Below are 26,158 nucleotides of genomic sequence, written 5' to 3' on the forward strand. Positions count from 1 at the left end.
GTTGCCGCGTCGCGACACGTCAGCGCGCGCTGGAGAGAGGCTGGATTTCGCGGCCTCCCGTGCGGCCGCGTCGCCTCTGTAAATTTTGCAAAAAAAGCCCTCTCTTTTATAGATATTTTGTTATACGTCCTTGCTGTACTTTTTTCGGTTTTAAAATATTACGTTTAGGCCCTTCCCATCCTATGAAATTTGATACGAAGGAGACAAAAAATGAGAAAAAGGACCGCGGCCTGAATCGTGGAAATTGAGGGACCTTTTCACAAGATTTCCTTTTTTACGCTCAATCTCCTTCTCCCAAAACCCTAGCAGCGGCAAAAAAAAAAAAGGAAAAAGAAAAAAACCCTCGGCCGCGACGGTTCCATCGCCCCTCTCATCTCTCTCGCTCTCTCCGGCGCGATGCGCCGCGCCGCCTGGATCTCGCCGCGCCATGGCCGCCGCCCGCTCTTCTCCTTTTGCGCCCGGCACAGCGACAATGACGGCCACGCGGATCACGTGAGTGAACTGGTGGCCGCCCTCAACTCTTCTCCCTCTCCATCCCCATTCTCTTCCTTTCCGGGTAGGCGGAGGCCTGTGACAACGATGGCCGCGCGGGCGAGCCGTCGAGGAGGCGGAGAATCACCAGATCTGGTAGGGCGGCGGCCCGATTCGGAGAGGAAGCAGCCCGATCTGTGACATTGGCTTCCATTTCCGGCCAGCGGTGGTCTCCAGGACGGCGGATGCCGCTGGATCTGATGGATGGTGGGCTCCTGGTTGGCTCCAATGCTCCATCATACCTCCCTATTTGCTTTCTTCAAAGGAGGTGAGGAGAGTTAAGTTTTCTTTGCAGTTTAATTTCGCATGTTATATCTTGCAAAGTTGGTGGTTTTGGTGTCATACTGTGATTTGGACTAATAAAGATATGCGTGTTATTTTCTTTGCGAGTTTAAATCGGTGTATGTGAATGTGAGCGTATGAATGAAGCTTGCCGTATCATGAATTAAATTAATTTGTTATTCTGCTTGTACGTAATTTGTGATTTGGCAGTCTGAGGTAGATGGTGGACCACTGATCTCCTCTCGTGCCCCTGTGTTCGTGCACACCACCTCCGCACCGACTTACCATGCATGCCGGCGTATGCGGAGGAGCCTAGGTGCCGGCTACGGTGAGCTTACACGAAGGGCATTGGTGGGTTCCCAGAGGGTGGTGGCATCTCCATCCCCACATGTCGCCGCCTTGCTGCCTGGCCCCGGTTGTCGGTCACAGCCTCCATGTCATCAGCCACTGTGACCAGGTTGCAACTCCACCACTCTTTCACCTAACGTGACCCACTAAGAAGCTCAGTTTGATGGCGATGAGGTTGCTTTGGTGTTGTAGCTGTCAATCTGGCTGGGCATTTCTTTCATGGGTTCATCTAAGATTCATCGTAGTGTGTGCTGATGACTTTAAATTACTAATGAGTTACTGCACAATATTATTTGTTTTCAAGTATAATAATTGATATATCTTTGTAGTTGAAGTACAAGTACGCTGATTTGTTCCAACAAAATATATCAATGTATAATACTTTTATGGATGATTCGATGATGCTTCATCCAAATGTAGTCATGCATATTATGTCAAAATAGACTGGCTTTGCACTTTTAGTTCGTTCATTACGAATAGCATCTTTTTTAATTATCATGTCCCTGAAGGTAGCGGATTCTATTAATCTATTAAACTAATTTATAATGAGCACGTTTGTAACTTGACATTAGCTGAATTTTTACATGCAGAACCTGAGGCTAAGCTTATGCACTAGCTGGTATGGTACTACTGCTACTGCGACCCTAAAAAAGCTAAACCATCTAGATCAGAACTCTATATTATTGTTAAAACCTAATGATCTGCATTACAGTGCTTTACTCTATTTTTTGGATGTGATTATTAAAGCTCGCTATGTGTCTGTTCTTTTTTGCAATGTATAAAATCAATTTATCTCAAAATTTGTTGCTGCTTTGATTCTATTTCAAGTTGCCTAATCTGCCCAACGTCAATCAGCTGTCACCTTACAATAGATTTCATTATTGCTTTGCAAATAATATTAGAAGGGCCAAAGAAAATGCGATGAATTTTTGCAAGATCAAATTTTGGCATTGTTGTCTGCTATATTAGTTGCTGATGAAAGAATTGTTATTTAATTTCACTTCTCTAATTCTTATAGGCTTTAGCTGATGTAGTGGTTTCAGTAGCAACATGATAGGCTTATGACTCCCTGAATCAGAACAAAGGATGCCAACATTGGTGTCCTCTTCTAGGAGGGGCAATGGCACCGCTGGCAACCAGCAACATACGTGATTGGTGCATTTTGTTTGGCTGACCATTGTATGTTGCCTCCTTAATTTGAGTTCACCATTTCATTATATATGTCGGAAGCGAAAATTTAGTTGATTGTTTATTAAACTATGTGCCTTGCATATATTAGTTTTATGATTTAGTTATTTGTGAACAAGAAATCTGTTGCAAGTTATAGCTAAAGATTGGTAGAGTCATAAAAGATTTAATTATCATGATATCATAGGCATTAGCTCTGAACATATTAAATATCATGATATCCACATCCCCACGATGTGCAACCCAATTTAACTCGATATAAAAAGATGATGTTTCATTGTTTTCTAATTTGCATTCAAGTAATGCCTATGATGTTTTGCAAATGTAACTGACTTATCCTTCACATGCTTCTCATGTTGTGCATTGGATGGCATGAAGTTGATATTGCAACTCACTTTGAATCTTCTACCTAATGCTTCTAATATTTATACCCATTTTTACTTAGCATGCGATGATTAGTTAGCGCTTAGACTAGCATATAAAAAGATTGACTTTTGATTGGGTCCTGATTCCTGAAGTTGGAGTTTTCTTTGAAATGACTAATGATATTATTTGCTCTTGCCATATAAGTGACTTTTCAGGACTCTTGATATATAATTATTTGTTTGGGACAATAAAGCTTCGGTTTAGGATGATGAGCTCTGCCCTGCAGGTTGAAATTCATTCTACCAAGTTGTGTATTTGACTAGCTTGCACTTTTATCCTCTTCCTTTAAACAGACTGATAATATCTTTTCAAAAAAATATTGTGCTTGCAATGATTTAAGTATTAAAATTGCATGCCTATAATATATGTAAAATATATACAACCAGAAAACAGGAGTTTAACGTGACATATTGGCATTTACAATCCTACAATCCTGTCCATTCCAACTTCCTTTGCTGAATAAATATGTTGCTGGGTGCACAATTTGGTTCACTTTGTGATTATGAGAATTACTAAGAGAACAATTTAGATTGTTTACCTGTTTGTTGTTTTTAGTATGGATAAACCATAACTTTGGTTTTGGATGGTACCTTATTTTGTTTCCGTATCTTTGAGATGTTTAATTAATTTTAGCACATTGGTCTAAATTTGGATACTGAACCTGCTGGTGGTCCTTCTGTTAATTCATTCACAGATTACTTGTTATTGACCACTGCTACATTGAACCTTACAATCTAAACATATGCCACAAAAATAACTCCATTAACTTATTTTATGCACATTCAGGAAAAAAAATATTAGGAGGGGAGGATCCTTATGGTTGTAATATTGTTGAGTAGTTCAATGCCATAAGATTGTTGCCTCCCATTATTATGACACTGAAATTGTTTTTTTTTTCTTGCAGCACTTCTCAAGCAGCTATGTAAAGTGGAAGCGATTAGACGTAGCAAATTATACGCCTCTTCCATTTGCACATCAACTAAAAGGCCCTTGCAGTGAATTCAAAGGGAAAAGGGGGCAATTGCTGCAAAGGCATCCAAACCACATTAGAATTTAACCATTTGTGATGTGTTCGTATGTATTCATCTAGCGGAACTGTTTCTATTCTATCACTGTAACACTACTATGTATTGTCTACCCTTACACCATACATGTGCCAAATTTCGCTATATATAACTGTCTACGATTTGCATGTATGTCATTATTAGCTTTAAGCCTATTTGACAACTATCAATACATAAATGCTCATGTCACTCTACTTCATTTCATGCGTTACACTAACCCTTACTTCACCTAGGGTGTGCTTGGATAATGGAAAATGAGGGGTGCGATTGGGATTGGGAAATGAATGAAGGGTTAAGATTAAATGGATGAGGGAGAATAAATGGTTAGGATTTAAAGATGGGTGGGAAATCATTTCGCTTAGACATTTGCCAAACACTGCCCTAAATCTCACAAATCTTGTCGTTATACTTATACATGTCCTTCAAAAACATTGTTTCAGCTGATAACCTGAACTAACAGATATAATCACTGATTTCCCTCTACTGGCCACCGGTGCAGCGCGCAAAGCGCGCGTTCCACTCTAGTCTGAAGTATTAAATTTGACTCCCATCTGCTCGCACGATGGAATTTTTGAATGGTACATATACATAGATCGGTTGATCGACATGTCATCCCAAGCGGGAGGCATGCAGTTCGTTTTCACCTGTTTCTGTTTCAGTACAAAGTAAATGTGCTCTTAGTGAGATAGGATTATGTTTATTTTGCTGTGTGCAAAAGCCTATATTATTAGTTAGGGATGACTAGGGATCGGTCGCCCGATCCAAATCTTCAAAAATCGGACACTGACGTCAGCACCAGATTTACGTGCAAAATAAATTTAAACTGATTTTTCTCTTAAATTATTTATCCAAATCATGATCCGATTGCATCATTAAATTCGTTGCAATTAAATCTTCAAAACAAGACCACACATGGATATATTTGGACGAAAATTTTTTTTAGCTTATTATTGATTTTTTTAAATGTTGCACGACGTTCCACCAGGTATATCGGATTTGTTTCACTAAGTAGATCGAAAATGTTTCACTCGTTTAAATCGGGTGTTGTTTCACCTTATATAAAAACAATGTTTCAGCAAATAGCGAAAGAATGTTTCAGTTCACTGCAACATTTGATCCATACATAGTGAAACATTGCGAGTATATTAAATGAAACATTTTTCGATGGAACAAAAAATAAAACGAATTCCCTTAATAGAGGGTTTCCAAAATATGTGGGTTTTTTTGTTGCAATGGAGTATCTCAAATCACTGCAACATTAGATCTATAAATAGTGAAACATTGCGAGTACACTAGGTGAAACATTTTTGGTGGAACAAAAAATAAAACGAATTCCGTTAATAGGGGGTTTCCAAAATACGTGAGTTTTTTTTTGTTGTAACGGCGCATTCCATAATATCAAAATCCACTGCAACATTTGATCCGTACATAGTGAAACATCATGAGTAAACTAGCTGAAACATTGTAAAACTACTTGTTGAAACATCAAAAGAGACCATATACAACATTAAAAAAATCAATAAAAAAACTAAAATATTTTTTTGTCAAAATATAATCATGTGTGGTCTTGTTGTAAAGATTTAATTGTAACGAATTTAGTGATGCAATCAGATCGTAGATTAGATAAATAGTTTATGTGAAAAAATCTTTTAAAGAAATGAGAGATGAAAGCATGTAGGGAAAGATTCTTTGCATGCAAATGGCAGACCATGCAGCGTCTGATTTTTCTCCCCTCCCATCGGACGCCCGACAACTAGCATTCTCCTTATTAGTTATGTATTAAAAATATGTTTTATCTAATTTTGGATTGCTATATTTTGAAGGAAAGGAAATAAAGACGGAATCTTTTGTCGATGGTCCTGCATCATGCATTTGTAAATCATAAAATATGCTAAACATAATATGGCGCAGAGTGTAATTTGTGAAACTTCGGCAAATAACTCTGGATTTTGACAGAGATGTAAATACTGTGAAGTTTGAGCGTTGATATGTAAGGCCGAGTTTAGTTCCAAAGTTTTCTTCAAACTACTTTTTCATCACATCAAAAACTGTGTTTAGTTCACACCAAAATAATTCTTCAAACTTCTAACTTTTCCATCACATCAAAATTTTCCTAAACACACAATCTTCCAACTTTTCCATCACATCGTTCTAATTTCAACCAAACTTCCAATTTTGGTGTGAACTAAACACAGCTTCGGCCTGAAATTAGAACGATGTGACAGAAAAGTTGAAAGTTTGTGTATGTAGAAAAGTTTTGATGTGATGAAAAAGTTGGAAGTTTGAAGAATTATTTTGGAACTAAACACGGCAAAAAACTTTCCTACACACACAAACTTCAAAATTTTCATCACATCGTTCCAATTTCAACCAAACTTCTAATTTTGACGTGAACTAAACACACCCTAATTCTCAATTTCATGGGATACTCGATAATTGTAGTGTAAAGCATACCCTGAAAGATGTGATACATTATAGCACAACAAATCTGGACAGAGATATATCCAAATTCATAGCACATACTCCCTCTGTTTCAAAAAAAAAAAGGCAACATAGTATTGGAGGTGGCATTTCCTAGATTCATTGTACTAGGAAATGTTACTTATAATACTAGGTTGACTTTTTCTGTCCAAATTCGTTGTATTAGAAAATATCACCTCTAATTCTAGGGGTGTGTTTATTTCACGTCAAAATTGAAAGTTTGGTTGAAATTGGAACGATGCGACGGAAAAGTTCGAAATTTAACACCATATGTGTACAAAAATTTTGATGTGATAGAAAAATTAAAAGTTCGAAGAAAAAGTTTGTAACTAAACTTGGCCTAGGTTGTTTTTTTTGGATGGCGTAGGTTGTTTTTTTTTTTTTTATGGAGGGAGTACGTCACATTAAAGTGCCCAACAGCTGCTCAAATGTCCCCGTCGTCTATTCTGAACAGAACTTGTGGAATGGGTGGATGGGCATAAAGACAATGATTTTGACCAAACGCAGAGGGGAAAATATCGGACTTTGGAAGCTGGAAATGATCCCCAACTCTGACCGCTCGGAGAGCCCGCTCATCCTAACCTGATCTGATGCCTTCAGCTTCTAGGTTCAGTAATCCCTCTCTTCTTCGCTTCAGTGATTTATCTAATGCCTTCAACTGCTATTCAGTAATCCCTCTCTAGCTTTGTTTGCTTCAGTGATTTCAATTTTATTATTTGCTTCTGTTCAGCAGTACGTATGCCTTGCAAATCTGTAACATATACGCACTTGATTTGTCTTGAGAGTAATATCTATGGAGGGCGCCATGGTCAGCCTCCCCGGGAGGCTGGAGGAGCTAGTGCGTCGTCACGGCAGCAAGCTGCCCAAGGGTGCAGAGGAGGAGATATCGCTCATCAAGCAAGACCTCGAGAAAATAATATCCGTTCTCCATGGTCACAGCGAGCCAAAACTGGAGGGGCAGGCCATGGTGGTGAGGTGCTGGATGAAGGAGGTGCGCGAGCTCTCCTACGACATCGAGGACTGCATCGACCACTACGAGCACGCCTCAGCTTGGTCCAGTATTCATCGTAGTAAGATCACTCGGCGGCGATGGAGTTGGACGAGGGGCAAAAGGACCCCTCGGCTCCCTGAGAGGCTGAAGCAGCGGCTATGGATGGCGAACAAGATCAGAGAATTCAGCACTCGCTCGCAGGAGGCGCTTCAACGCCACGCCATGTACAACAACCTCAGTGGCATCGCCAGTACTGCTGCTTCTTCTCCATGTGATGCATCTTCTAGCTCATCTTGGCATCCTGGACAGGATGGGAAGGAGAATGGTAAGGTCGGTATCGACTCCTCTGTGCCCATGCTCAAAGGTTGGCTGACTGATGGAGAGAAGCTCAAGGTGGTGTCCATTGTGGGAGTCGGAGGAGTCGGCAAGACGACGCTTGCCAACGAGCTGTACCGCAAGCTTCAATGGCAGTTCGAGTGCCGGGCATTTGTGCGCACATCGCAGAAGACTGATATGAGGAGGATTCTCATCAGCATGCTCTCGCAGGTTCGCCCGCAGCAGCCACCTGATAATTGGAAGGTGAATGTAAGGTGTACATACACGCCTGGTCGCTCTGCCCGGGGGCGACGCGGGCGGCGGAACAAGCCGCGCCACCCCGTCCCTCTCCTCCCCTCAACCACCTCGCCGCCGCCTGAGCCGCCTGAGCTGAGGCGTGCTCGTAGTGGTCGATGCAGTCCTCGATGTCGTAGGAGAGCTCGCGCACCTCCTTCATCCAGCACCTCACCACCATGGCCTGAGCCGGCTTTGCCGGCTGCTGCAAGGACGGCGGCGGCGGGGCGCTCTCTCCCTCACTCGTGGTCTTCACGGTTGGAGCGCCAGCAAGATGGAGCGGAGGGCATCGCGCCAGCATCGTGGGAGGCCGCCGCCGGCGTCCAGATCCGGCGCCGGGAGGCACGGATCCGGGCGCCCCATGGCCGGATCTGCTGCTCTGGGCGGCAAGTTGGGTCTCCGGGCGGCGTCGTCGGTGTGGCTGGCGGCGGGGCCGAGCACGAGACGCCCGGTGGGCGGCGTCGTCGGCGTGGTTGGCGGCGGGCCGGAGGAGGCGTCGGCGTGGACGAGGTTTTGGCGGCGGCATGCAGGCTGCTGGCGACCCCAGCCGGCGGAGGCAGAGGTAGAGGACGCCGGTGCCGTGGGGGTTTGGGAGACGAGGTGGCTAGATCCACCTCCCCTGCCCAGACTCAGCGTCACAGCGGCGCTTGTTGCAGCGGTGGTGAGGCGGCAGGGTGCGGCTACGTGGAGGAAAGGGCGACTCCCGTGTGGCGACGGCGGCGGTGTCTGTGGCGTCTGGCGGTGGCTGTGGCTGTGGCGGCGGCCGCCGCGGCTGCTGTGGCCGCGATGACAACGACAGCAGCGGCTGCTGTGGCACGGTGGAAGGAGGCACGGTGGTGGTGCGTTTCGGTAGCAGCGGCTGCGGTCGCGGTGATCGTGGTCACCGGAGACATGACGGCCTCGACGGCTAGCCGAGGGCGTGGCAGACGGCTGCATCTGGCTGGCGCGGCATCGTTTGGAGGAGGGGTCGGAGACTAGGGCTGTCAACGAGACGAGCTCGAGCGAGCTCGTCTGCCCAAGCTCGAGCTCGACACAAGCTCGAGCCAAGCCTATTGCACCTTCGAGCTTTTAGGCAAGTTCGGCTCGAGCTCGAGCTCGGTGCCGAGCTCGGCCATAAGTAGTATAATATATATTTTAATAATAATCTCTTGATAAGTATAATTATTTTCTAGTAATCACACTAATAAAAGAGTAGAAAATGATTAAAATAAATATATTGTGCTAACACATGCTAATTTATTGTGTAAATAGATACAATTATATATTTATCTATTAGTTTATTATATTAATAAGGTGAACATGCAATATAAACTATACACAGCCAAGCTCGGTCAGGCTCGGTAGAAGCTCGAGCTCGGCTCGGTAAAGCTCGAGCTCGGCTCGGTAAAGCTCACGAGCTTTTGCTCAGGCTTGAGTTCGGCTCGTTTGGAGCTCGAGCCGAGCTCGAATCGAGCCTAGGATGAGCCAAGCTCGAGCTGCTCGCGAGCCTCGAGCTTTTTTGACAGCACTATCGGAGACCGGCTTGGCGCAGAGTGGCGCAGCCGATGGCAGCGGAGGCTAGTTCGGCGCGAGAGGCGCGGGCGGCGAAGATGGAGGCCGGCTTGGCGCGAGAGGCGCGGCCGATGGAGGGAGGCCGGATTGGCGTGAGAGGCGCGTCCGGTGGAGGAGGGTGGCTTGGCGCGAGAGGCGTGGCCAGCAGTGGAGGAGGCGACCTCGGTGTGAGGAGGAGCTGTCGGTAGGTGTGGCGTGGTCTTCAGCGCACGAAGGCTGGCCGGTGGGGGACGCCGGTGCAGGGGTCCCACATGTCGGCAGAGCTGGAGTGGTGGTGGAGCATCGGGGCGTCAGCTGTGGATTCGCAGGTGGTGAGCGGCGGGTGAAAACCTAGCCTGGCCTTGGCCGGGCCGACAACGATCCCGAGGGCGTTGTCGTGCTGTCTCACCCCTCAAGGGTGGTTGCCGGGCGAAAGCCCAGTCTTGGCTCCTTTGAGCCCCGACGGACGGCAGCGGCGGTTTTCTCGTCGCTTCTCTTATTGAAGATATCGTTTTGGTATCCCCTAGGGGGCGATCTCATCTGTGTTTCTTTGTTGGTCTAGCGGCAGTCGGTCACGCTTAGCGGCGGTCGGTTCGATGCTAGCCTTCTCCCGGGTTGTGCGTTGGCGCTGTCGGTGTGTGGGTGGTGGTATTTTTTTCTTTTTCCTGGTTACGACCCTCCAAGGTTGTAATCTTGTAATTTTTTTCTGCTCTATCGATAGAACTTCGCACCGTCTCGTGTGAGGTTCAAAAAAAATAATTGGAAGGTGACATAGTTTCCAGTATCAAGACACATCTGCAAGATAAGAGGTGCGTACAATTAGTAACAGAACCAGAGAAGGTGAATAGCCTAGTATCCACTTTCCAGTAGGGACTATATAAAAAACTGCATTAAGTTTATTTTTGGAAAAATTTTCAAATCTCGAGTTGATGCTCCCTCAATCCCTAAATATAAGGAATTTTGGTTGGATGTGACACATACAACGAATTTGGACGGCATCATGTCCAGATTTGTTGTACTAGAATATATCACATCGAACCAAAATTCCTTATATTTAGGGACGGATGGAGTAGTTTTTAAATCTCGAGTTGAAAGAATCTGAGTTAAAAGTTTTTAAATTTAAAAAGTTCAAATATCAAGTTGAAAATTTAAAAAAAATTGAGTTTAGAGTTTTAAATTTTGAGTTGAAAGTTTTAAATTTTATGTATTGCTTTTAATTTTTCAATATAACGTTTTAAATTTTACATGAAAGTTTCTTTCACGTATAGATATTTTTAAAATATGTTAGTTATAAAGAAAACCAAAGGAAAATCTTACCTTAATTATTGTCATTAAATCTAATACAGTTAGTTACGCTAACTAATCTATACTAATATAATATAAAAAGTACGAGTTGCTAAGTGCAATTGACACAGCAGTTGCAATTAGCGCTTCTCAGAAGAAACCGTCGCCAGGAAAAAAAAAATCGAAAAAAAAGGTCGCCAGACCGCCCGCGCCTCCTCCGCCTCCGCCTTCTGCCGCCGCGCCTCCTCTTCCTCCTTCCGGCGCCCCGCCGCCGCGTCTCCTCCCCCGCCTTCCGGCGCCCCGCCTCCTCTTCCTCCTTCCGGCGCCCCGCCGCGCGCCTTCCGCCGCCCCGCCTCCTCTTCCTCTTTCCGGCGCCCCGCCGCGCCTCCTCCCCCGCCTTCCGCCGCCCCGCCTCCTCTTCCTCCTTCCGGCGCCCCGCCGCGCGCCTTCCGCCGCCCCGCCTCCTCTTCCTCTTTCCGGCGCCCCGCCGCGCCTCCTCCCCCGCCTTCCGCCGCCCCGCCTCCTCTTCCTCCTTCCGGCGCCCCGCCGCGCGCCTTCCGCCGCCCCGCCTCCTCCTCCTCCTCCTTCCGGCGACGGGCATGGAGCGCTTCTGCGGTTCTGCCGTCTAGGCTGAGGGGCCGGAGACGTCGCCGGCGGAGGCTGTGCAGGTACGAGACTATTCCTTTTCCATCTGAGAATGTACTTCACAATGTATTATGTATAACAGATTGAATGTATTATCATAATGTATTATGCACAACCGATTGAATGATGTTGTCTCCATATAGTGCAAACTGAAATTATCTTCTGGATCAGTACAGGAATACTCCTTGATTTCCATGTATATACAGCTAGACATGATTTTTTTTCTTTTTCGGATTGCAAGGTCATGGGCGTAGTCAAGTTATCTGAATCAAATGTTAGGTTTTGGCAATGAGCAGTGTACAAATTAGCACCCACTCTGGTTCATCAGTTCATATTTTAACCTTTCTAATTCCCTTCTTTGATCGCATATATGCACATAATATTTTCACTGCTAATTTCTGTTATTTACATTATCATGTCTTGCTGTACACCTTCTATTAATTGCCTTTTTATACTCACATTGTCATTCAAATGATATATTGTGTTTGATTTATGTATGTCAACATGATTCCTCAGTGACATGCGCCTAGGCCATTAACACCCGTGACCACCGTTGCAAGGCTGGGCGCCCTAATGAGGCCGGCGCCATCAACACATGGAAAGTCTGCCCATCCTCAACAAAATGAAACCCCTGACAAGGAGAATGATGCTTCCGCAGTCACACAGCCCAGTCCACGAACCAACATAGGTACCATGTTTGTTTCCACAAATTTCTCGATATATACTCTATTAGCCATCATGTTTGTTTACAACAAAACAAGCTATGCTTGCTTTCCAGCTGCATATTTTTTTAGATTCACAAAATTTAGGCACCATGTTTGTTTACATTCAAACATTTATTAATTATTCTTGACGCCATCGTCGATGTTGTCTCTGCTGCCTCACTCCTCAGCCCATCTCACTCGCCGCAGCTCCACTCTTCTTTCATCTCCTGTCACGCTGCTGTACTTGGCCAATTGGCCTATACCCTAGGTAATCAGACTCTATCTTGCAGCTTCGATTCATCATTCAATTATACAATTTGATGGTCTTTCTTTGTTGACTGCCAAACAATTCCCCTTCAGCTCACTGCCATCCTCCTCCCCCTCTGCTGTGTGGTTTGTGTAATATAGTACCAAATGTATTGCTGGAGAGAGCTTGATGTTTTGACTACCTGTTCTATCCATTTACAATGATTGATGGCACATGTATTTTAGTTATTGCCTCTACACATGAATGGCAATTATAGTAGGGGTATTCCGTGAATTAATACAGTAGGTGTATTCTGTGAATTAAGGCATGTTAGTCTCTATACTCTAGCATGTTTTCAGATGTCTATAAAGCAGTTTCTACTTTCTGCATTCAGCAATGCTGCAGTCTTTATTTCCCTATGATCAAGATGGATCAAAATTGGAATGGGATAATACAGCAAGTTTTGGAATCATGATATATCTGTCTAGACTTGTTGCTACATGTATTATATTTACTCAATGCTGCCACTAGCCCACCATGATTTTTTAAGAATCTTTTGTCGGTAGGCAAGAGTAACCTGTAAACATATGTGATAGTGACATGTTGCTTATGCTATGTTGAAAACGGAAGCTCTTGTAAATATGTTCTAACATAGTTAATTTATGTGGATGATGTAGTGCAGGGATGCAAGGACTTTTCAGTCGTACCGCCTCTCCATTCCAAGATATTATAGTTGGGAAGTATGAGAGTGCTTTGCTCTGCTTAGGTAACTTGCACTGTTATTTTGGACATCCGAAGAAAGCCTTATAGGTAATGTATGGTAGTTGGTTTTCTTTAATTTATTCTGCCTGTATATTACTAGGACCACCTGTTTCAGTATTAAATATTGCTTATTGTCCTCTTGGATTTCTTTCTTCCAGGCATTCACAGAAGCAGTGCGTGTTTCCCAAATGGTCAGTCACAAGACTTGGTTCTTTCTCAAACTTGATTTTGTTTTACAATAAAACGAGTTGATTAATTATTTTAGCAAGGCTTCAGTTAGTGTCTATTCAGCAGGGTGCTTTACCCTTAATTCTTTTTATCTTTCACCATGAGTTGAATGAACACATTGAATTTCTTTCATGGTCAATGCTTAGTTTTAAGTGGTTCTACAATTCGCTGCAAATTTTGCACACATGCTTGCGCACGCGTATCTGGTAGAATCATTGCAGTATCTGGTAGAATCATTGCAGAGCAAGGACATGGTTGGTCTGAATAATCTGTAAAGCTTTCAGGCATAAGCTTTTGAGAAAATGAGAGAGCATGTCTATAGCCCTTGTAATTACATGTCAATGATCCTGTAAATTATGATTGGTCACCACTACTGTTGTATGTGGTACTCTTATTTTTCAGAGAACCCTTCTGATAGCTCAAGAAAAACTGATCATGCAATGACTTTTATGTGTCAGCAAGTTTTGCATGCAAATAAGTATGCTGTGAGGAACAAGCATAATTAATTGTTCAGCATCATTTTCATTTACACTATAAAGTCGTTTCATTCTCAGCAGGAATTTCCTTTTATATTTATCACCATTGTAAAAACTCTGAAGATGTCACCCAGCAGTTGTCTTATATCTGCTTGCATTTGTGTCTGCAGGGTTGCAAAGGTCGAGGATATCTCATTCGATTTGCTGGCATTAGAATTCAGAATAGTTGTCTGATCACCTTCCAGTTGTCTTGCTTTCATCCTATTTCATAATCTATTTACAAGAACAAGATGAGCAAGCAGCTAATCATTTTGTTAAAATGGAGATGCAGAGATTATTTATTGTTTGCATGGATATGAATTGAATGAGGGTAATATTAATATCTTATTGATGTTCCCAAAAATGTAGTGCACAATTGTCTTACAAATGAATACATTTTTTGATATGAGGCGGTATGCATGGTGTGGAGGCGTAGGCCAACATGTACAATTGTCTGCCCACTATATTTCGTTATAGTGTTTTGCCTTGATAAGAAATTTTGACCTTGCTGACCATTTATTGCTTTTTACAGGCATCTGATTTCTCGGCGATGCATTTATTAACGTGATTGCAGATACTGCATGTGTTGCAGCTGATGTATGAGTATACTTTCCTGAAGAAGAGGTAGCTGATTTGTGTAGTTCACACAACATAAGCACCAGTTGTCTAATTCCTTGGATAAAACCATATCAACTACATGAAGATCTCGTCAGTTTTTGTTCTTGTATGTATGTTTTCCCCTCTTTCATCTATAAATATATTTATGTTTTTTAAAATTGAGCTGGAGTAAGATGGTCAATTGCTCCCAGTTCCCATGCATTCCGCTCATTTGTTCCAAGTTTAGAGGTGCTTCATCACTTCCAGATCAGCAACCTTCTTTCATATATAGATTATTTCTTTTAAATCTATTCCATTCCATTCAGTACTGGGCATATGCATTACATTAGGCACACACAGGAGACACATGCCATATATTAAGTCATGGAGTTCTGCCTTCAGATTTGGCAAGAAAAAGATATTCAGTGTGGCTTCAAGTAATCTTATGCAAGCAGGCTATAATGTTGTTATTAATTTCACTTGGAAAGAGTACTCGAGAAGATCAGGATGGTCCTCTATCTGTCCACTGAAATTCACAGTGCATGTCATGTTCAGTTTTGAGCTATTCGATGAAAGGTCTATTTTTGGAAGCCTTTTTGTTTGTTTTTTTTTTGTCTGTTTTCTGGAAAGAATACTGCATATGGCTACTTCAGAGAGTGCAGGCTTTGGCAGTTTTCTTTAGGATGGGACCTGCCATAGCAATAGCCTTGATCTCCTCTCTTCAAATGGATGGTGGATGAGGTCTGTTTAATTTGCTTGTCTTAGATTGCGGGCTTACTTATGTTCCTTTTGTCATACAGTAAGCATGTAAGTTCTGGTGAAATTTTTTATCTCTAGCTGCATCATACATTTCGATCTTTCCAAATCTATAGATTCTGATTTTATCAAAAGGTGCTTGTGCTCCAGTGAAACCACTGGCCATTTTGCTGGTATAGTGATATTAGGGCCATACATGAATTAGGGTTTTGTTTTTTTGATAAACTTTGGTGATGAACTTCAGATATCTTCCTGTTACTATATTGAAGCTGCAATCATTTCTAAATTTTTGGATCTCAATTCTTTCTCTGACGGTAGCAGTTTGGACTGTATACATGTCATTTTGCTGGTTTCTTTTGCTTTAAGGGAATCAGGGCAGGACGGAAGAAACACTATGACCATGTCCCCCATGTACGCATCAAGCTCCCAAGTGATAATCTGAATGCCTGCTCAGATCCTAGGCGCCGGCGGAATCAACCTTGACCCATCAATGATGGTCATCCCCCATTGACGATCACATGGTCCATAGAGACCATGGTGTCTTGGACACCACCATAATTTTTGACGGTTTAGACTTTGTCTCCACTTTTTCCACTTTTTTTTTTATCTCCGCATTTGCTTATACTTTATAGTTCGGTATTGGATGTTCATACTCTACATGAATTGGTCATGTACTTGAAATTTTGCACATTTGGTACTGAATCTGCACTCGAAGTGGGTTTCTTGATTTGGTTAGGTACATTGTATAAGCTAGATTTGCATTTTGTACGATTGATTAAAGAATATGGTTTGTCTATTTGCGTAGCTTCAAATGAATGATGTTTAATGCTATCCTGTTTGTAAATTTACAGAGCAATATATTTGATTGAATTTATTTTAGCCTTTTCGTGCGTTGCACGTGCATGGTTACTAGTCCTAGAAAAAGAGGTGTGAACTAGCCGGTGCCACCGTGTTGCGGGCTTGTGGCTGCTGTTCTTGGCCCTCGTCATGCTCTAAACTGATTGCCAGTTTGTTTGTTAGAGTGCACAGTTCGGTCCAACTACCATAGGTCACCCAGGTCACATTGAGCCTGCTCCACCACAAGCCTAACCGGAGCCACAACTTTAGATCCTAAGCCTACACAGCCCAAAAGACTAGTTTGATGGATGAGAGTTGCCCCCACCTTTTAAGTTGTGCTCCCCCACCGTTAATTACCGATGTGTGAGTAAACTCAATAATCTCCCCTGTCACATCAACCCATGTGATTCGGAGACTTGTTACCTGGCCTCCCCCACCATGTGACCTATGGAAATTGTTTCGGGCTTCAAACCTGAGCTCTGATATCACTTGTTAAAGTGCACAGCCCGACCCACCTTCTGTGAGTCACCTAGGTCACATTGGTCACTTGGAGGAAGGGGCACGTGGCCACAAGGTGTTGCAGATGAAGGGGGCGGGGTGGCGATGTGGAAGAAAGGGGCGACGCGGAGCGGGCAGCGCATGGTGGAGGAAGGGATCGCAGTCGCGGCCGCCGATATGGGATCGAGTACGTTAGTTTTCAAGGGATATGGCCTTTACTTTTTGGACGACATTGCCTCTCCCTGATGATAATTAATCTGATAACTTTTAATTTGCTTTAATATCCATATATTTCTTCCTTCTTGTTGCCAATCTTTGAACTCAATATCTCTCGAGCAAATTATTTTTTATCTTCAATGCACTAACCAACTCAACCTCATATCATTACTTGTACGTTTATACCTTGTGTTACTTTTATTTATTCCCTTAGTATGTATTACTATTCTTAAAAGTGTTTCTACAAAGTTCAAAATGTCTTCAGAAAATGCCTTTACATAACAGGCATATTTTTAAGTATCAAAAGAGTGCCTCTACAAGATAAAAAGTAACAAAATGTGCTAAAAATGGCTCCAAAGTGTCTCTAGAGTAAAAGTTATCTAGGCAATTTTAAGTGTCTCTACGCTATAAAACTCGTGATTTTAGAGACAATTAGTAAAACACCTCTACAAAAGTGCCTCTACATAATATTTTTGGTGAAGTTGTTTATGTTAATATTAGCAATATATTGTTATAAATTTTTGGAGGAAATTGTTTGGCAGGTACTTGATCATAATTGAGGATTTATGGGCCACATCCACATGGGATATTATTAAGCACGCTTTACCAGACGCTAATAGTTGCAGCAGAATACTTACCACGACAGAATTTGAGGATCTAGCTCTGCAATCTTGTGGTTATGACTCAGAGTATATTTTCAAGATGAAACCTCTTGGTAAGGATGATTCAAGAAACTTATTTTTCAGTACAGTTTTTGGCTCTCGTTCTAGCTGTCCTGAAAAACTTAGTGAGGTTTCACATGACATTGTAAGGAAATGTGGTGGTTTGCCCCTAGCTGTTGTCACTATCGCAAGTCTTTTATCAAGTCAGCTTGAGAAACAAGAGCGATGGAATTATATAAACAAGTCCTTAGGTTACAGTTTGATGACAAACCCTAATTTGGAAGGGATGAAACAACTACTGAATTTCTGTTACAACAATCTTCCTCAGCATTTGAAGGCGTGCATATTGTGTCTTAGTATGTATCAAGAGGGTAACATAATTTGGAAGGATGATTTGGTGAATCAATGGATAGCTGAAGGTTTTATATTTGCAATTGAAGGGCATGTCAAGGAAGAAATTTCAAGAGTCTATTTTGATGAGCTTGTTGGTAGAAACATTATCCAGCCTGTACATATCAATAACAATGGTGAGGTTTTGTCTTGTGTAGTTCACCATATGGTACTCAATTTTATTACATGCAAGTCGATGGAAGAAAATTTTATGGTTGCTATAGACCATTCACAGGCAGCTACAAGATGTGCTGACAAGGTTCGACGATTATCAATGCACTTCGGTAACATAGAAGATGCAACTCCACCAACTAATATAAGATTGTCCCAAGTTCGGACACTTGCCTTTTGGGGGGTCTTGAAGTGCATGTCTTTTATTACGGGGTTTCAACTTCTTAAAGTTCTAACTCTACATTTTTGGGGAGATGAGGATAGCATCAGCAGTTTTGATCTCACAAGAATTTCTGAACTTGTCCAACTGAGATATTTGAAGGTCACCTCTAATGTCACCTTAAAACTGCCAACCAAGATGCAAGGTCTACAATATTTGGAGACACTGAAAGTTGATGGAAATATAGATGGAGTTCCATCAGACATCATCCATTTGCCAGGCTTGCTGCATCTTAGTCTTCCTGCTAAGACAAACCTGCCCAGTGGAATCGTCCACATGACATCGCTTCGAACACTTGGATATTTTGATCTCAGCTGTAACTCAGCAGAGAATCTACTGAGCCTGGCTGAGCTGACCAATCTCCGGGATGTACAGCTCACCTATTCTGCTGCACATTCTGATGATCTGAAGAATAATATGCAATGCCTTGGATCCATTTTGGAGAAACTCAGCAACCTCAAGTCTATAACTCTGGCACAACCAGGCTCCTCTTATGCAAATACTCTGCACGTTGATAGTGCTACAAACATGAGGATATCTGTTGCTGGCTGGAGCATCCTGTCCTCTCCACCGGCCCTTCTTCAGAGGATTGAGTTGTTACCGTGTGTTTGCGTTTTTTCTAGTATCCCGAATTGGATTGGGAAGCATGGAAATCTCCGCATTTTAAAGATTGGGATTAGAGAAATAACAAGTAATGATGTTGATGTTCTCGGAGGATTACCCGCACTCACTGTTTTGTCACTGTATGTCCATACAAAACCTATAGAAATGATTATCTTTGACAAGGAAGGATTCTCAATCCTGAAATACTTCAAGTTTAGATGCAGCGTAGCGTGGATGAAATTTGAGGCCGGTGCAATGCCTAATCTTCAGAAGCTCAGGCTAGGTTTTGATGTTCATCGAGCAGATCAACACGATACTATTCCAGTCAGAATCGAACATCTGTCTGGAGTTGAAGAGATCTATGCAAAAATAAGGGTCACCTCTACTGCTGATGATCTTTGTAGAAGATTTGCAGAGTCAGCATTGACTAACGCCGTTACGATGCATCAAGGAAGTCCTAGTGTCAATATATGGTGTGTAGATTGGATCTTCGATGGTAAGGATGATAACATTGCCAAGAAACGAGAGGTAGAACATAGGATTTTGCAACAACAACCACATATTGTGAAAGAAGGCTCAAATGAGAAATCCGCATTTCTACAAAAGAACCTCGGGGAGGGAGCACATAAATCTGTTGGCAGCAGGTATGTAATATAATCTGTCGCGCTAAAAATACTCTTGCCCTTGATACTACAATCAGTTTATTATGATCAATTCTAAATTATCAATTGACTCAAGCATAGCACTTCTTGACTAACTACTGGCACTACAACAAAAACCTCGTATAGAGACACTTTTGTAGAGGTGTTTTGCAAATTGCTTCTAAGATCAAAAGTTTTATAGTGTAGATACACTTTATAGAGGCACTTTAAAAATTGCCTAGAAAACTTTTACTCTATAGACATTTTTAGCTTAGTTTGTTAGATTTTATCTTGTAGAGGCATTCTTTTGGCACTATAAAATGCGTCTAATATGTAAAGGCATTTTGTTGACACATTTTATACTATGTAGAGACACTTTTTGAATGATAATGTGTACTAAAGGACTAAATATAAGTAACTAATGGAACAAACATACAAGTAATGATATGGAGTTAAGTTGGTTAGTGCATTGAAGATTAAAATGATTTAACCAAGAGATCGTGAGTTTCAAGGCTTGTCAAAAGCAAGGAAACTATTTTATTCTCTTTTTTGGACTGGTTTTATATATTTGCGGTACAATTTAATGTCTCTAGAAAATGCCTCTACCATATTATAAACATTTTATAAAATGTCTCTTCGTTTGTAGAGACAATTCACTATAAATATTTGCGGTACAATTTAATGTCTCTAGAAAATACCTCTATCATATTATAGACATTTTATAAAATGTCTCTTCGTTTGTAGAGACAATTCACCATAAGACACTTATTAGATATTTTTTTAAATGCCTCTACATTGTTGTACATGCATTTGAAAAGTGCCTCTACATTACTAGAAAAATGTCTCTACAAAGTATTTTTCTTGTGGTGTGGCAGACCCAACAAAAATTTCACTAGGTGTATGTGCCCACAAACAACAAGAACAAATACAAATAAAGTTTAAATTCAATAAACCCAACTTGATCTAAGCTTACAAATCACAAAGCATTGCCTCCTATCTTACTTCACTCCATTAATTTCTCTTTACAGTGAACATTCACGGACACTAATATTGGACAAGACAACAAATCAGATATCTGACCTGAGTTAAATTATCGGACGGTCAATTGTTTCATTTGATCAAAGATGAAATATTTACTAAACAGAGTGAAACAAAATTATCAAAGTCATTGAAATATTTTTCTTTAAAAGAAACAAATCCATTATGTAAATAGCATATCAAAATACTTCCTGAAACATCCAAAGAACACCGTATATAGAAAATACTAATAAAATATTGAAACATCATAAAATACTTATTGAGACATCTAAACAACACCATGTGCGACATCACAATAAACCATTGCAACATAAAATTCCAAAAGTGGATCCGCTTGCCCTAGGTTGTCATGGTGCCCCTAGCTGCCGCACCATCTTGGGTAGCTTCCGAGTCCTTCTCGGAGCACCGTTGCCTTTAGCTCGATGGGACCATGGCCACCGTCGCCTGCCCATGATCTGCTAGAGGCCCACAAGGTTCCTCTCCCGTGCAGCGGTAGGTCTCGAGGCTGGAATCGGTATGTGGTGAGTGGTGCGGATCAGACGACTGGTGAACAACATTATTGTTAACGCAAAATCTAATTAGTGTCGTATATATGCACTATTTAGAATTGTAACGAGACGTATGCGCGGGCTGTCCAATCGAAGAGACTGCTAAGCGCTAGTTAGTAAAAGTGGATCCGCTTGCCCTAGGTTGTCATGGTGCCCCTAGCTGCCGCACCATCTTGGGTAGCTTCCGAGTCCTTCTCGGAGCACCGTTGCCTTTAGCTCGATGGGACCATGGCCACCGTCGCCTGCCCATGATCTGCTAGAGGCCCACAAGGTTCCTCTCCCGTGCAGCGGTAGGTCTCGAGGCTGGAATCGGTATGTGGTGAGTGGTGCGGATCAGACGACTGGTGAACAACATTATTGTTAACGCAAAATCTAATTAGTGTCGTATATATGCACTATTTAGAATTGTAACGAGACGTATGCGCGGGCTGTCCAATCGAAGAGACTGCTAAGCGCTAGTTAGTTAACGTGACACCTATGTAAATACGGAGGAAAATACCAACCAATCAACCATTGAATCCTTACTCTACACAAGTCCTTTTTTAGGAACTTTTATATTTTTAAAACCATGTATAGTTTTTAAGATCCATTTAAACCATCATACTCTAGAGAAAACATGTGATAAAATGAGTCAAATATTAAATATATTCAAACATTCAAAAGTAATTTACTCAAAGTAGGAGTAACTAAGTTCTACAATAGAACTAACTCCATATTATTGAAAGTAAACATAGGGGACGATGTTGAAATAATAACTATGCGTAGTAAAATGTGGAGAAGATTCACGAGTAAATACAATTATTTTCTTTATTTTGAAGTAACCACTATGTTATTTTTCGGAAAAAAACAATTTATTGTTATATATGAAGTTACTCTAAGAGAATAGAAGTACCTTTTACGGTGTTAGTAGTAACTATACTGCTAAGGGAAAGTAACTCTAAGAAAATAGGAAAAACTCTTCGCAATATTAGAAGTAACTATACTGCTAGGGGAAGTAACTCTAAGAAAATAGGAGTAACTCTTCGCAATAATAGAAACAATTGTACTACTAGATGAAAGTAACTCAATATTAGAAGTAACTATGTTATTAGAGGCAGTAACTCTAGAGAAATAGAATTAACCATTCTAGAAATACCTACACTACTAGATGATTTAAGAATAAGAATAAGATTTACAAGTAATTTTGATTTATTTAAAAATTACTTTTAGTCTTTATTAAATTACTTTCATAAATATCTATGAAGTAAATTAATCAAATCTAAAAGTAATTTACATATTTTTCAATTAGTATATAATCATGTAAGATCTTGTTATAAAGATTTAATTACAACGATTATAATAGAATAGTTGAATTATAGATCAGATAAATAATTTAAAAGAAAATTTTATTTGAAGTTTAGCTATTAGGAATCTATTTTCCTTACTTTTGCATACTTGCATACTCCCACATGAGAAAGAGATAGTAGAAGTTATTTTCGTTATTTGTTAAAATGGTAGTAGCTGTTTAAGACTAGTTCATATTAGTCGTGTCCTATTTTTAATTAATACATTTTAGATAATGAAACTTTTACATCTAGATGATACAACCGTACTGATAACACTACCGGCCTTGGTATAACTAGATGGACACAGCAAAAACATACACCCACGCTCTAGTTTTGATACGGAAGAAAACATGATTCATATATAGATACATTATCCTATAAAAACTTTTTTTTGGTACGCCATTGTCCATGTTCAATGTCCTTTCTCTATCTCTCATGGGGCAAGAAATTATTGCACGCTCTTCATTTATCTAACATATGCAGCAGGACCGAATTCCCCATGTCAATCACACGAACATGTCCGCTAACCGTACTTGTTATCAATCAAGTGAGATTCATCTCCTTATTTTCTCTTCGAGCTAAACTGTCTAGTTGACCGGGAGGAAATTAAGGAGAAGACCTAATAATTCAAACTACAGGACAATGTCTCTATTTTCATCTAAAATTTCAACGAAATGGGTGTATTAAAAGTTGGGGCTTATATAAATCTCTGCATACTACATAACAGGAAGGAACCACAGATGGAAAGAAGGAAGGTGATCAGGATGAGTTATACAGAGGATGACGGCTTCAGCTGGAGGAAGTACGGGCAGAAGGACGTGGAAGGCGCCATGCACCCAACTACCCAAAGTAAGTAAGCGATGACGACTCGTGCCAATTAACTTAAAGTTAAATTAAGGTTGATTGATTTAATGAAGCATCGAATGCATGCAAAGAGCTTAATTAATTAAGAGCAGAGCGGAATAATCTGATTAACCCGATCTTGTTCAACTTATAACTGTCGTCGGAACTCTGAAGTTATTTCCGATGTGCCCACAAGATGACGACGGGCTGTAAGGCACGGAAGAAGGTGCAGCGCACCGACGGCGACCCGCTGATGGTCGACGTCGTATACAAGGGGGTTCACAGCTGTGCCGGCGTGCATTCCGACAGCCAGAGATCATCCGCCGCGAGCTCTAAGTCTAACCTGCGGCCGACGAAGAGCATGCAGGTGAGGGCGAGCTCCAAGGACGTCGGCCCCCCAGACGACGGTTACAGCTGGAAGAGGTACGGCCAGAAGAACATCTTCGGCGCTAATTACCCAAGGTTAGTGGCTGATTAACGTACGACTGTACCTGAAATGAACTGGCACTGCTGCTGGAGTACATGAAATCGAACTGATCTCGCTCGCCATCTATTTTGCAGATGCTACTACCGGTGTATACACAAGACCACGACGGGCTGCACTGCGACAAAAAATGCACAGGCCACCGATGGTGACCCACTCCTCTTCGACGTCGTGTACCACGGGGAGCACACCTGCGATCTGCAGAGCACGCACTCCAACGACGTCGAACCGATCAGGCCGCAGTCTGGGCTCGACGACGACATGTGTACCGACGATACGACGACTGTCTCCACACGCCACGACAGCAACACGGATGCGTCCTCAATTAGTTTTCAATTAGATTGGACCAATTGCAAAGACGAATCGGATGGCCCTCCCACCACCCTATAAAGAACAAACCTTGCATACATTACGTGTGCGAATTCACGGATATGTATCTTTAGTGTATTTTTTACACACATTTGACATTTGTCTTGTTCAATATTTTTACGTAAACTATGTGAAAATGTACGTCGTACTCAAATTATACCTTTAATGATAAACCAAGAACAAAATAAATAATAATTTTTTTCATTTTTGAATATAACTAAATGGTTGAATGACAGCATCATCTATTAAAAGCCGAAAGTAATATAATTTTGTCAAAATTATAATTTATTGGTATTACTTTTTTTAATCTATTCATTAAATACACAGGTTTATAGATCAGTCTTCTATGTCAAATTAGCTATTTTAGTAATGTTCTTTATATATTTAGTTGTTAGCTATAAAATAGGAGATGATATAGGAGAGGAGGGTCGGAGGGGGAGGGAGTAATGTCTCTACTACTTATACTAATAATATGCCCGTGCTAAACACTACGGTGCAACTCTATTATCTTTAATAACTTTTAAAATTTTCATGTTAGCAAAAAAAAACTATATAAACTGTGCATTTGAGCTTTAATTCAATTTATGCCATACATCACATATATTTCGCGTAAAGTATAATAATATGGCATACCAATTCATGCAGATATATAATGCATATATCTGTGCCCCATATCATAATAATATGATATTAAAGATATATGATAATGCGTATATCTGTGCCTTAAGTCATAATGCATAATAATATGATATATAATGCATATATCCGTGACACGCAAAATAATTCACAATGGCGTTGATATCAATATTTACTCATCTCACATGCGTTCTTTTTGTATGTAGTGTGTGTGTATTTGCATCATTATAATGCCTCGCAAGTGGGTGGTATTTTTTTATATAATAGTGCATTTTCATATTACAATATATTACATGCCCATGCTAATGCTATGGGGTGACATTTGATAGCTCAAAATGAAAAAGATATAACACCACAGTGACTTTTGATATTTTAAAGGCGTTACATTTCCGCATAGAATAGATGCTATTAAGGTTAAAGAAAAAATACATAAATAGTTACTCCAGTGACAATCACGTGGTACCGTACATGTTTCTTCTGACGTGCTGTACAAAATGAATTGATAATTATCAACAGGATTTGAATTTTTAATTTATTTTTGTAAAACATGAATGTAAACCATGAATATTGAAATGATCTTTTACAACAAAACTTAAAAACATGTGTTATTACTCATCATTGTTCACCAATCAAGAATATCTTTATACACGATATTTCTTGTGCTCCTTCCTGTGGGGTCCACTTCTTTTTTAGGCTTTGCCCAAAATCTTTATCGTTTTCCTTGACACCCCTCTTGATAATGCAACATAATGCTGCTCATGCGAGAATACAATCTCTGGAAGATAGATACCGACATTTGGGATGGTTTGTCCCTATGATTTATTAATTGTCACTACGAAACTTAGACTATTGGAAATTGCTTTCTCTTAAACTTTAAAGGAAGGGAAATATCATCTGAAGGAGATAGAGGGATCCTTAGTATGAACACCCTTTTGCGTGCATGATGTCCACCAACGATTTCAGCATCAATTGCATTGTCTTGGAATGCTCATTAGTCTTGTTCCATTGCATAGTCCATTGTTTGCATCTTCTCTCTTTTTCTCTGCAGAAAGTTCACTTGTCCCTACCACAACCCCTTCGCTCTGGTTTTCCTCAGATGCAGTTGTTGCTTGAGTTGGATTGACGGATGTTACACTGCTATTAACACCACTCGACTTTGCTCTATTTCTTGCACGCCACTCACGTAGATAGCTGTTATTTTTTCCCTTTTTGTTGAGGTGGCAATCTCAGGAACAATATGACCTCAGCACTATCACATTCTTCATACTATGACACATGCGTTGTTTGCATAGGACTTGTACTACTATTCTTCTTAGCCTCCAGATTTGCACGATATATGCATTGTTTAAAGTTTCTCTCTTCATTTTTACGCTGAGACTCATTGGATAGCCCATTTTGATGCACATGACCTGCATTATTTTATTAACACTACAGCCATACTGAAAAGGACAAGACCTGCCTTATATACAACGCACTATCCATTATACTA

General features: G+C 41.1%; 2 protein-coding genes and 1 long non-coding RNA gene across 16 annotated transcripts; all 3 read left to right on the top strand.

Moving 5' to 3' along the window:
• Positions 1–325: 325 nt before the first annotated feature.
• LOC4351135 (uncharacterized) lies at positions 326–3,971 on the top strand. Of its 3 annotated transcripts, XR_010737737.1 has the most exons (5): positions 326–799; positions 1,024–1,270; positions 1,752–1,780; positions 2,931–3,001; positions 3,680–3,971. It is a non-coding gene; the product is annotated as an uncharacterized lncRNA (long non-coding RNA). The 3 variants fall into 3 exon arrangements; XR_010737736.1 differs by lacking the exon at positions 1,752–1,780; XR_010737735.1 differs by lacking the exons at positions 1,752–1,780; positions 2,931–3,001; positions 3,680–3,971 and having other exon boundaries at positions 1,024–1,555.
• A 2,866-nt stretch (positions 3,972–6,837) lies between these two features.
• On the top strand, positions 6,838–9,209 carry LOC4351136 (uncharacterized). Of its 2 annotated transcripts, none has more exons than XM_015761637.3 (2): positions 6,838–6,927; positions 7,051–9,209. In XM_015761637.3, the coding sequence occupies exon 2, from the start codon at positions 7,114–7,116 to the stop codon at positions 8,896–8,898; it is 1,785 nt and encodes a 594-aa protein (XP_015617123.1). In that variant the 5' UTR covers positions 6,838–6,927; positions 7,051–7,113; the 3' UTR covers positions 8,899–9,209. The 2 variants fall into 2 exon arrangements, with proteins under 2 accessions (XP_015617123.1, XP_015617122.1); XM_015761636.3 differs by having other exon boundaries at positions 7,054–9,209.
• A 1,649-nt stretch (positions 9,210–10,858) lies between these two features.
• Positions 10,859–24,247, top strand: LOC112936146 (probable WRKY transcription factor 30). Of its 11 annotated transcripts, none has more exons than XM_066305240.1 (12): positions 10,859–11,402; positions 11,896–12,067; positions 12,272–12,351; positions 13,008–13,140; positions 13,251–13,283; positions 13,967–14,166; positions 14,368–15,755; positions 17,282–17,928; positions 18,016–19,429; positions 23,065–23,186; positions 23,355–23,642; positions 23,742–24,247. In XM_066305240.1, exons 11-12 carry the CDS (start codon positions 23,377–23,379, stop codon positions 24,052–24,054), a joined length of 579 nt encoding a protein of 192 aa, XP_066161337.1. In that variant the 5' UTR covers positions 10,859–11,402; positions 11,896–12,067; positions 12,272–12,351; positions 13,008–13,140; positions 13,251–13,283; positions 13,967–14,166; positions 14,368–15,755; positions 17,282–17,928; positions 18,016–19,429; positions 23,065–23,186; positions 23,355–23,376; the 3' UTR covers positions 24,055–24,247. The 11 variants fall into 11 exon arrangements, with proteins under 11 accessions (XP_066161337.1, XP_066161333.1, XP_066161332.1 ...); XM_066305236.1 differs by having other exon boundaries at positions 14,368–14,563; positions 17,282–17,454; positions 17,552–19,429; positions 23,377–23,642; XM_066305235.1 differs by having other exon boundaries at positions 14,368–14,559; positions 17,282–17,454; positions 17,552–19,429; positions 23,377–23,642.
• Positions 24,248–26,158: the final 1,911 nt, after the last annotated feature.

Source organism: Oryza sativa, chromosome 11 (genome assembly GCF_034140825.1).
Source record: "Oryza sativa Japonica Group chromosome 11, ASM3414082v1".
In the NCBI taxonomy this organism is placed as follows: Eukaryota; Viridiplantae; Streptophyta; class Magnoliopsida; order Poales; family Poaceae; genus Oryza; species Oryza sativa.